At 34.6% G+C, this 11475-nt stretch overlaps 1 protein-coding gene across 1 annotated transcript; it reads left to right on the top strand.

Moving 5' to 3' along the window:
* Positions 1 to 6970: 6970 nt before the first annotated feature.
* Positions 6971 to 7507, top strand: LOC131060277 (dirigent protein 23-like). Its single transcript, XM_057993454.2, has one exon. It carries the CDS (start codon positions 6971 to 6973, stop codon positions 7505 to 7507), a length of 537 nt encoding a protein of 178 aa, XP_057849437.2.
* The last annotated feature ends 3968 nt before the right edge of the window (positions 7508 to 11475 follow it).

Genomic DNA, 11475 nt, shown 5'->3' with positions numbered 1-11475 from the left:
CTGCACAAATTTACTAACATCCTTATGAATCTAGGGCCAAAGTAATGCTCACTCACTGGTGCTACTATTTTATCAACACCAAAGTGTCTAGCTAATCCTCCACTATGCTTCTCCTTTATCAGATTCTCCCTCATAGAACTCTTAGGTATGCACAAATGAACTCCTCTGAATAACATCCCATCCTAAATGAAGTAATCTAACCACTTTCTTCTGTCTACCGTAACCGGTTCTCTACATGCTCTCCAAGGTTCTACAAAATCCGAGTCATCATCATGCAAGGTCTTCAACTCCTCAAATCCTAATACTGTCACTCTCATCTCTCTCAACAAATTACTTCTTCTACTCAATGCATCAACAACTTTGTTATATTTCCCAGTTCTATGCTTCAACATAAAGGTGTAACTCTGCAAAAATTCTACCCATCTCATATGTCTCCGATTCAACTTACTCTGAGTGTTCAAATACTGCAAAGCTTGATGATTCGTATACAACACAAACTCCTTAGGCAACAAGTAATGTCTCCACTTCTTCAAGGCTTGAACTATGGCATAAAATTCCTGATCATATACTAAATATGTCCTCTGGGAATCATTCAACTTCTCACTGAAATAAGCTACTGCTCTCCCTTCTTGACTTAATATTGCTCCAATTGCAGTTCCACTTGCATCACAATCCACTTGAAACACTTTGTTGAAATTCGGTAAAGCTAACATAGGTTGTTCAGTGACTTTCTGTTTCAATAATTCAAAACTTTTGTTTTCTCTAGTGGTCCACTTGAATTCCTTCCTATCTCCCCTCATCGTCTGAGTCATAGGGTTGCAAACTAAACTGAAATTTCTGATGAACTTCTGGTAGAAACTAGCCAATCCATGAAATGATCTTACCTCTCCAATTCTTTTCAATATAGACCATTCAACAATTTCTTTTACTTTCTTAGGGTCCATCTTCAAACCATCCTTAGATATCACAAATCCCAAATAGAATAACTCTTCCTTCATGAAATTATACTTCTTAAGATTTATCAGCAAATTTTCTTCTCTCAACTTCTGCAAATATTTTCTTAAATGCAACAAATGATCCTCTTTTGTTTTATTGAAAATCAGAATGTCATCCAAATATACAATAACAAACTTACCCAATAATTTCTTCAATACCTCATTCATCAGCCTCATGAAAGTACTCGATGCATTAGTTAACCCAAAAGGCATCACCAACCATTCATACAGTCCTTCATTTGTCTTGAATGTTATCTTCGATTCATCTCCTTCTCTGATTTTGATATGATGATATCCACTCATCAAGTCTATCTTTGTGAAGTATTTGGCTCCCCTCAAACCATCCATTATGTCATCCATCCAAGGCAAAGGAAATTGGTATTTCATTGTGATCTTGTTTATTACTCTAGAATTGGTACACATCCTTCATTCTCCATTCTTCGTAGGTGCTAATATTGTTGGTACTACACAAGGACTCAAACTTTCTTTGATCAAACCTTTCTCCAAAATCTCTTGCACTTGTCTATTAAACTCTTCATTCTCTACCAGTGTCATCCGGTGTGTAGCTTTGTTAGACAAACTAGCTCCGGGAATCACGTCCATGCAATGACTGATACTTCTCACAAGTTGTAATCTATCAGGCACATTATTTGAAATGATGTCTTCATACTTTGACAGTAACTACTTTATCTCTTCTAGTTGTTCTTCTTCATGGTCTGGATTCTCAGACTTCTTAGGAACTAAGGTAGAAAACACATTATCATGTCTCATTCCATCCAAGAATTTCCTTCCATCCACCAAAAAAATTCTAGCATTCGTACAAACTTCACTCTTCAAAGGTTCCTCCAAGGGCAACAAGGTTTTCTTCATCCATTGGCCACAATAGTGTATGTATTCTTTCTCCCATAATGTATTGTCTATCTATTAAACTGCCAAAGTCTACCCAACAAAAGGTGACAAATATCCATAGGCATAATATCACACAAGATTTCAATGATCATCTTGAATCCATGCTATCTGATAAGGCTTAAGGTGTTCAATCTTTCCAAATTCAACTTAGTCATGATCTCTTTTGAAACAAGGTTATTGGAACTACCACTACCAGTAACAACTTTACAACCCTTATCGGATACCTTACGTTTGGTCTTGAACAAATTCCTCCTCTGCAAGGGCTCTTCATCTCCTTCGATATGACACAAAGCTCTCCTCATCATCAACAATTCTCCATCTTCCTATTTATTAGCTGATCCAGTGGGGCTTTCTCCCACCACTGCTATTCTCCCGGTATTCTCTACCTTCTTACACTCGAAAGAACGATGTCCTTCTCCTGCACACTTAAAGAAAGTTCCTCTAAACACTCTCTTGTCTTGTCTTCTATCATCTTTTCTAAAGTTTTCACTCCGATAGCCATCCGGTTCTCTCCTCTATTAGAAATTTCTATCATCCTTCCAATATGAATTACCTTGTTTTCTTACTTCCTTGTCCTTGTTCTGATCTGTACAGGTTCCTTTACCTCCGATATATCCTCTTCCTCTTTGAAATCTTCCTCCAGAAAACCTTCCACCTCTACCTCTCTGTCTCTGCTCATGTCTTTTGTTCAAATTTTCTTTAGCTTTCAGGGCATATTGGTAAGATTCTTCAACACTCTGCAATTTGATCAAACTAAGTTCATCTTGTATGGACATCCGCAATCCATTCAAATATCTTGCAAATTGTTCAACCTCATCATCAACATGTCTGGATCTGATATTCATCAAGTGTAAAATGCTTCAGTGTACTCCTTCACATTAGATTCCTTTTGCTTCAAATTTTTCAACTTTCGGAACAGATTCACTTGATAATCATCTGGCATAAATTTTGATTTTAACTTAGCAACCATCCGATCCCATGTTTTTATCTTCTCTTTACCTCTTCTCTTTCTATCAACCTACAAATGTTCCCACCAAAGAGTGCATGTCCTTTCAACCAGGTACAAGCATATTTCACCTTTCTTTCTTCTGTGGTGTTCTCAAAATCAAAATATTTCTCCATCTCCAAGATCCAATTCATCTGAATCCAACTTTCTAGATCATATTTCGCTGGGGTAAAATGTGGTGTAGTATTCACCCTACTCAAATCCCTTAAGAACCTCTTTTTATCCGGATCAATCACCGATGGGTTTACTTGTTCTATCATGGCTTCTTCTCCTTTATATTCACTCACATCTTCAATATGTCAGCCTCTTCTCTGTGTTGTCTCAACGACTTCCAACTAGGATGCAATTCCTCACAACATTTCCATCACAACAGGGTCTGCATTCCCACACGCTCCACCATTCCTATTTCTTCTTCACGCCATCTTCACACCAATCATCTATAGCTGCAGGTCGGATCCATAATCCACCACCCTACAACAAAATTCTTAGGACAACACAATCTCCAAAGCAAAATCTCGCTCTGATGCCACTTAGTGCAGTCATCGGTTAGGAGGGACCTCAAAGAGATCAATCTGAACCAGTCAACAAGAGTAAATACAATGCAAATACAAGGATATGGTGGAGGCAATGCAAAACATAATGAATTATATTATGAAAATTGATTACAATCAACCGATAACATCTGGGTTATAGAAACCGGCTCACTGGCTTACTAAAACATGCTCAATTACATAAAAGGTCACAACTGGGACCTCAAATCTTAAGATCTAGCTTCTATGTTCTATCTACCACCTTTGATCTCATTCTAATGTTTAATTATAATTATTTATATGATCTAAGGGATCCGGTCGGCCCAAAAAAGGGATCAAATACCGAAGAACAAGACCTAACGTGTAAAAACAACAAGATCGACCTTTGCCAAAGAAATTCTTCTGGAAAATCCAAAGGATGAAGTGTATATCAAGGGGAAGGTTGGCCACATGCCAAGGAACATCAGAATCAATGCTCAGGGCTCCACAAGCTACAGAAGGGATCTGGTAGATCACTAATGCAAATAGGTCCAGGCAACCGGTACCAGAAAACTATCTCAGAAACATGTAGTGATAAGCTGCCCAAAAATGATCCAAATGCTCTGCGGTTTGGGAATAAGGTACATGATCAAGTCCTCAAGAAAAATCCAACTCTTCAAGATCCAGTGAGCCAATGCCAGAAAAAGCAGAATGAAGAGCTGAAACTGCAAAATAGAAAGGAAATATTTTTGGTTGATGCAAGATTTCGAAGAACCGGGGATGCTCTTGCATCAGTTGGTGACAAAGAGGGCTAGAGTATCAATTGAGTAAGGATATTTATTTTTGTACATGTTCTATCTTAGTTTGTTTAATTTATATGGTTTTGGTAGTTTATGTACAACATATTATATTTTGGGTTGGGCTTGCATAGTTCTATCTTTAGCTATTTTGGTTGTCTACCCTCCTTGCTTGGATTAAGGTTTATTCTGTCAAAGTGTTTTGGCTGGTGTTAAGGGGCAATTTTATAATGGTTTGTTCTCAAGTTGAGCGGTGCTCCCTATTTTAAGATTTTTGAACCTCTTCTATTGTATTTAAGTATCTTTTATATGTAATATATATATGCTTCTACATTTTGCATTTAAAAAAAATAATTGTATGGGTGTGCATTTTTCACCATTACAATTAGATATTAGTCTTGATTAAGGAAAAAATAGTTTTTGAATGGATCCCAAAATGCTAAGTGCAAAGAGTTGTCATTAGAAAACACACTGGCAACCCACAACTCAATAACAACAAAAAGTCAAAGAGAGAGAGATACCTCTAACACAACAGGCCAAAGATAGAAAACAAACAAAGAACTAACACGGGTTCTTCAAGGCTTCCATTCCTTAGATTTTTTTTTTAGTAATTAGATCAATTGTGAAACTTTATTAGTACCAATAGTGCACATTTATTGGGTCATTTGTGCATAAGTATTGGCTCAATTGTGTAATTGTTTTGGTTGTGAAAGAGAATGGGCAATAAGCAAATAGGAAATATTTTTCAGTTGACACTTTGAAATGAGCACTTTTTGACCCTTGTGTGCATAACAGATCCCATAGCATTCATCTTTACTACCCAGAAACAAAAACACTATCTATAAGCCATTAAGTTGCATACAAAGACAATAACAAAACAATCATTGAAATTTGATCTACTATTTAGGAGCTTAGGGTGCACGAAGTTAGCTATAACAATTACTGTTTCTCTTCCTCTTTTCTTCTAATACCTATTTTGATCAATACGTAGGCACAAACATCATAATGACAACATACTATGGGCACCAATAAAATTGCACAAATTTTCTAATTAAATATTATTTTTTTTATTATTAGAAGTATAAATAGATGACTATTGGTACATGTGAAATATTTTAGTGAAATTTTAATTTTCATGTTGTAGCGTCATAAAATTGTGACCCTTGCAATTTTGACCACATTTTAGGTCCTCACCCTAGCGACTGCATCTCCCTACTCAATTGGGACCGCTCTCTGCATTATTCTTCCAAATCTCCTCCTATTTTAGCCCTTGTGTCACCTCATGACCCTGTCCAAGCCTCAAAATAAGGCAGGATAGGGGCGTGGCGCCCCTGTCTGCCTTGGACAAGGGTGTGGTGCCCCTATCCTCCCTCTTTGCTTGGCCCCAAAATGGGTCCATCTGACCCTTGGACCTAATTTTCTTTTCGGGATTTAATTTCTCCTATGTCGGGCTTTGGCGAGATGAAAATTAACCCTCCTAGGCAAGTATAAAAGGAGACTTAATCCCCTCATTTGGAAGAAAGGAAGAATAAGCGAAATTCATGAGGAGGCCTTTATTATCATCATCAAGTGTTCAAGTGTTCAAGCCTTCAAGCCTTTAAGCATTCATCAAGTCTTCTTCTTCTTCATGTGTCTTCTTCACTCATCCAATGGAGCAACATTACAACATTCATTTGCAAGCATGTGTGTGTGTTAGGGCTTTTTCATGTTACATGCCATTTCACGCAACACTTGTGATTAAATTCAAGAAGCAAAGCAACCATCATCAATAAATTACAGATCTACAAGGTATACATTTCCATTATTCATATTTAAGTATTTGCAATTACTTTCTTTCAAGGTTGATTCCTCAACCGAGGCAAACCCCTATCCACAACCCTTCTTACCTTCTTTTCTGTGTGTAGGTTGCAGGTGCATGACTGTAATTGCAGATTTAGGTTTCATTTGCAGAGACGGAAAAACCTTTTTCGACTCGCAAATTTTTCAGAGGATTGTGCATAATTTACACACGGTCCCGACGATTTTTCTTCAAATTTGTAGGGCAAATCTGTATCAGTTTAAACATCTCACATCCGAAGTTATAGCGCGATCCTGAATCTGTAGCTCCTTATTTCATCCATTTTGTCTTCCTTTTCTACATAGTCAACAAGTCAACATATCTATCTAGAAAAGACGGCAAATTACATTCCAACACTTGCAATCCACTTAGCATTCATATCTTTATTTTCCTTGGATATGGATCTAGTGGATTCAATCTCTCTCTTGAATATAAAGTGCATTTTTGCAAACGAGTAGGGTGCAATTTTCCACTTTACACATATATTAGATTATTTTAAGATAATAATTAGAAATTAGGAGAACAAAGAAATGAATAAATATTAGAACGTGGAGATACCCGTTTTTTCTTCGAAATAATCATACAGCTTAGTAGTTCCTTCCGTAGACTTTTTCAGGCCCTGTATAATATAATTTCCTTCCTCCTTTTCTTGTGGTTCACGAATAGAATAGTTGGATTTAACAAATTGTTTACATATAAACACCAAATTAGACCTTGTAAAACGGAATCCACACGGCATTGTTAGCTGGGTCAACTTTGTATTGGAAGGAACAGTCCTCAGATGAATGTCAGCATTTTAGTTTTCTAATAAGGAGTTGGTACGGTCCAGAATTTAATATCATCTATTCTCGGTCCATAAAAAGTCCTTCAATTCCTGCTTTCAACGCCAAGCCACTTCTATCGATCGAGCAATGATGATGGGGAAGAAGAATTTGGCAGCAGTTGCAGTGGTCGCAATTGTAACAATGTTATCCCTGCAAGCTTCCCAAGCATATCTGTTGAAGGAGAAAATAAGTCACTTGCAATTCTATTTCCATGATAAAGTTGAGGGAAAAAATGTGACGGCCGTGCTGGTGGCGTCTGCTCCAACGACTAACACGTCGTCTACTTTCTTTGGAGGAGTAGTGGTGATTGACGACCTGTTGACGGAAGGGCCTGAGCCCACCTCCAAATTGGTGGGCAGAGCTCAGGGTTTGTACGCCGCTGCCGGCCAAGAGGAACTTCGGCTGCTTATGGCGGTCACCTATGTTTTTCAGGGCGGAAAGTTCAATGGCAGTACACTCTCCGTGGTGGGCAACAACGCCGTGTTTAACAAAGTTAGAGAGATGCCGATTGTGGGAGGAAGTGGGAAATTCAGGTTGGCTCGAGGATATGCCCTCGCCCAAACTCACTTCTTCGACCTCAAATCTGGAAATGCAATCGTTCATTACAATGTCACCGTGTACCATTACTGATTATGTTGCAACAACGTTTGCCCCATTTATTCTTCTGTTTGTTTAGAATTCGAATAAGCGATCCGTTTATCCATTTTTTAATTTTTTTTGGATTGAATAAAGCTGGAGTTAGAATGTAAGATCACAGAGCATCCAATTACAATACATCAAAAGAATCAACTAAATTGGAAACCTTCTGCTAATAGAGCTGACATTGTTTATCCAATTCTTGTAGGACTGTTTTATCTTAAATCTATTTTGTTTTGTTATCTCTTTCTCTTTCGAGAGGAGCTCATAGATACCATCTACAGGAAGGGGTCAATTATCATTCTTGTTTCAATATGTATTTATTGGATTTTCTTAATTAAAAGTCTACTTGAAAAAATCATCTAGCAAATTAATAACCCATTTTGTATATCTTGAAAAAAAGGTTAGTAATTAGAGGAATATTTTCGTTTGTGCATAAGTATTGTATCACTTGTGTAAATTTTATGATGGTCAAAGTGAATGGTTAACGAACTAATAGAGAACATGTACGGGATGTCAAGAAGCCAAATATTTCTTAAAGTATACCAAATAAAAGCAACTTAAGGATCATAGATATCTAATAGATGTGCATTTGAAGAAAACAAAAAAAAACATCAAAATCTAATGTATTGTTTAAAAGCTTAAGGATCATGAAGCTAGCTATAATGGCTTTTAGTACACTTGCCCTATCAATTGTTATATATTTATATCTTGAGTTGAAAAAAAAGTAACTTAGTCATTTAACAAAGAATCTATACATGTGTAATCATTTTTTATCATAAGAAATTATTTGGTCTTTATGTTAAAAAAAAGTAATGTTTCTTAAGGTATACCAAATAAAAGTCAAATTGATTGCAATAGATGATCATTTATAAAAATTGTCGAGATTTAAAAAAAATAATATTTTTCTATAACTTACATATGTACATATTACAAAATCAACCACTTTATAAAAGACATAAAGACAAAATGGGTTCAAATTGAACATATACACAAACAGTTAATGATTCCTAAGGTATCATAAATAAATGTACATTCTTATACTTGGACTTCCAAGTGTACATTTATCTACTCTTGATCTCATTTTCCATTGTCTATCTCTCATTTAAGAAGATGCTTGCACAAAATTTTAATAGAATAAGATTTAATATTTTCTCAATCATTTATTTGGTTTTGTTTTGTTTTTTCGTGTTTTGTGTGTCCTTCCATGGATGCGGTTGTCTGAGTTAAGATCTTAAGATTTGGGGCTTGTTCTCTCAAGCTTAGTGATATCTTACATCTTCTTAATCTCGCTCCTAGTTTCTCAAAATATTATCTCTCCCTCCCTCTCTTTCTCTTTATTTCTTCTACTTGACCATGATTTTTTTATGGGCACAAAGGTTAAAAATAGGCATTTAAAGGTGACGCCTAATACCTATTAATAGACACCCCAAGAACCATGCATTACAACCACCTCAAAAAATTGTATAACTAATGTAATACATATTCCTCTAATAAATTTTTTTATCAACACTTTTGCGCAAATGCTCAAGTAATTGTGCTCTATGGGTACCAATAAAATTGCACAACTCTTCCAATTAAATATTAAAATTTTAACTACTAAAGGTATAAATAGGCAGCTATTGGTACACATGAAATATTTTAGTCGACTTATAATTATCATGTATTGGATTATTTAAAAAAATATATACTTAAAAGTTATGTGAACATAGAATGAACGTTAATAGAATATTGACAATACTGGACCCTTTCCTCTATATAAAAAATAATTGATATCTATTTTTCTTTTGAAATAATCATTGAGTTTGGTAGTTTCCTCTATAGACTTTTTGAGGACTTATATAATTTGCTTCATCTTTTTGTTGGAAGTCATACATAAAAATATTAAAATTTTAAATATTAGAAATACAAATTTGACTATTAATATATGTGAGATATTTTAATTAACTTTTAACTATTATATATTGAATTTTAAAAATATAATAATTAAAGATTCGGTAACAAAAATGAACGGAAATTTGAACATGTCCCCCTATTTAGAAAATAATTGGTATCATTTTTTATTCAAAATAATCGTACAGCTTAGTAGTTTCCTCCGGAGACTTTTCGAGGTCCTCTATAATATAATCTCTTCGATCTCTTTCTTGCGCGTCATGCATAGAAATGTGGTGAATCCAGACGTCATTATTAGCTGGATCAACTTTGTATTGCAAGGAGTTTGATACAGTCCTCAGTTGGTATGTCGACCAAAGGAAAAAACAAGCAGTTGGTACAGTCCAACAGGTCGGCTAGTTTCTTCGGGATGGTAGTGGTGATAAACGACCTGTTGACCGAAGGCCTTGAGCCCACCTACAAATTGGTGGGCAGAGCTCAGGGTTTGTACGCCTCTCTCAGTCAAGAGTTAAGATGAACTTCACCTGTAAATTTTATATCAATTGTGCAAATTTTGTGGTGGTCAAAGGAAATGGTTAACGTGTGAATAAAGAACATGGAATATGTATCAGATGTCAACTAGAAATGACCACTTTTTGACCCTTGCGCAGGTAACAAATCCCATTGTGCCTATCATAACTACCCAAAAACCAAAATAATAGATATAATCACTTAAGTTACATATGAAGAAAACCAAAACAAAATCATCAAAATCCGATATACTGTTTAGGAGCTAAGGGATCATGAAGTTGGCTACTAGTACCCTTCCCCTGCCAATTATCTTGAGTTGAATCAAATAGCAACTTAGTCATTTAATAAAATATTGATACATGTGCAAACGTACATGTGTAATTAGTTGTTATCTTAAAATATTTTTTTTGTCTTTATGTTAAAGAAAAAAGCAATGGTTCTTATGATATACCAAATAAAAGCCAAATCGATTGGAATAGACGATCACTTGTAAAAAATCTTGACATTTAAAAAAATATAGTTTTTCTATAACTTACACGTGTACATAATAAGAATCATACACTTTATAATAGGCATAAAGAAAAAATGGATTCAGATTGGGCATCTACACAATCAGTTAATGATTCCTAAGGTATCATAAATAAATGTACATCTCTTATACTTGAACCTTCAAGTATACCTTTATCTAGACATGATCTCACTTTCCATTGTCATCTTCCATTTAAGTAAGATTCTTGCACAAACATTCATTAGTGTAACATTTAATATTTTTTTGCATTTATTTTATAAAATACTAGAAATTATAATTATTTACATTTTCAGAATTTATATCTGATATATGAAAAAATTATATTTATTCTTGTCATATTTTTCACATGTTTTATTGCCTAAAAACTTATATATGACAATTTTTATTTTTATTTTGTTATATTTTTCACATGATTTGTCACCTACAAAGTTTATAACTAGCTACAAACATGATTTGCTCTCAAACCCACAAGATTGACTAATAATAATTAAGTTGCGAAATCTATGCAAGGAAATAATAGATATAAATAATATGAAAAATGCGTAGGAACACATAAGGTATTATTAGAATGTGGTTGTTTGTGGGTGTGTGTGGATAGTGAAAGGCTAAGGAATCAATCTAACTTTGCACAAGATTGTGTCATTCTCTCAAAATGTTGTGCATAAAAGCAAATAAGAATTGTATGGGTGTGCTATTTTCACCATTACAATTAGATATTATTATTAATTAGTAACAAAATTAAATTAATAGGAGTCAAAAATACATTTTTTATTAAAATTTTATAAAATACCAAATATTTCTCTTTTCGTATTATGCATCCTAGATGCTTTCTATAATACTCTTTTATTCAATTATAAATCTTATTTATAGTTATTTGTGATATTTTTTCATGTATTTAGGTTTTCTAATGTTTTAGAGCATGTTGAATATTTTTTTTGCAAGCATATTTAAAAATCTATAGAATCCTGTACTCTACTATTAGGTCCCTAATATTCTATATATTCAAATATAATAAGGTGAAGCAATTATG

The sequence above is a fragment of the Cryptomeria japonica genome, chromosome 1 (genome assembly GCF_030272615.1).
Source record: "Cryptomeria japonica chromosome 1, Sugi_1.0, whole genome shotgun sequence".
Taxonomy (NCBI): domain Eukaryota; kingdom Viridiplantae; phylum Streptophyta; class Pinopsida; order Cupressales; family Cupressaceae; genus Cryptomeria; species Cryptomeria japonica.
This window is presented reverse-complemented; position numbering and strand designations above follow the sequence as displayed.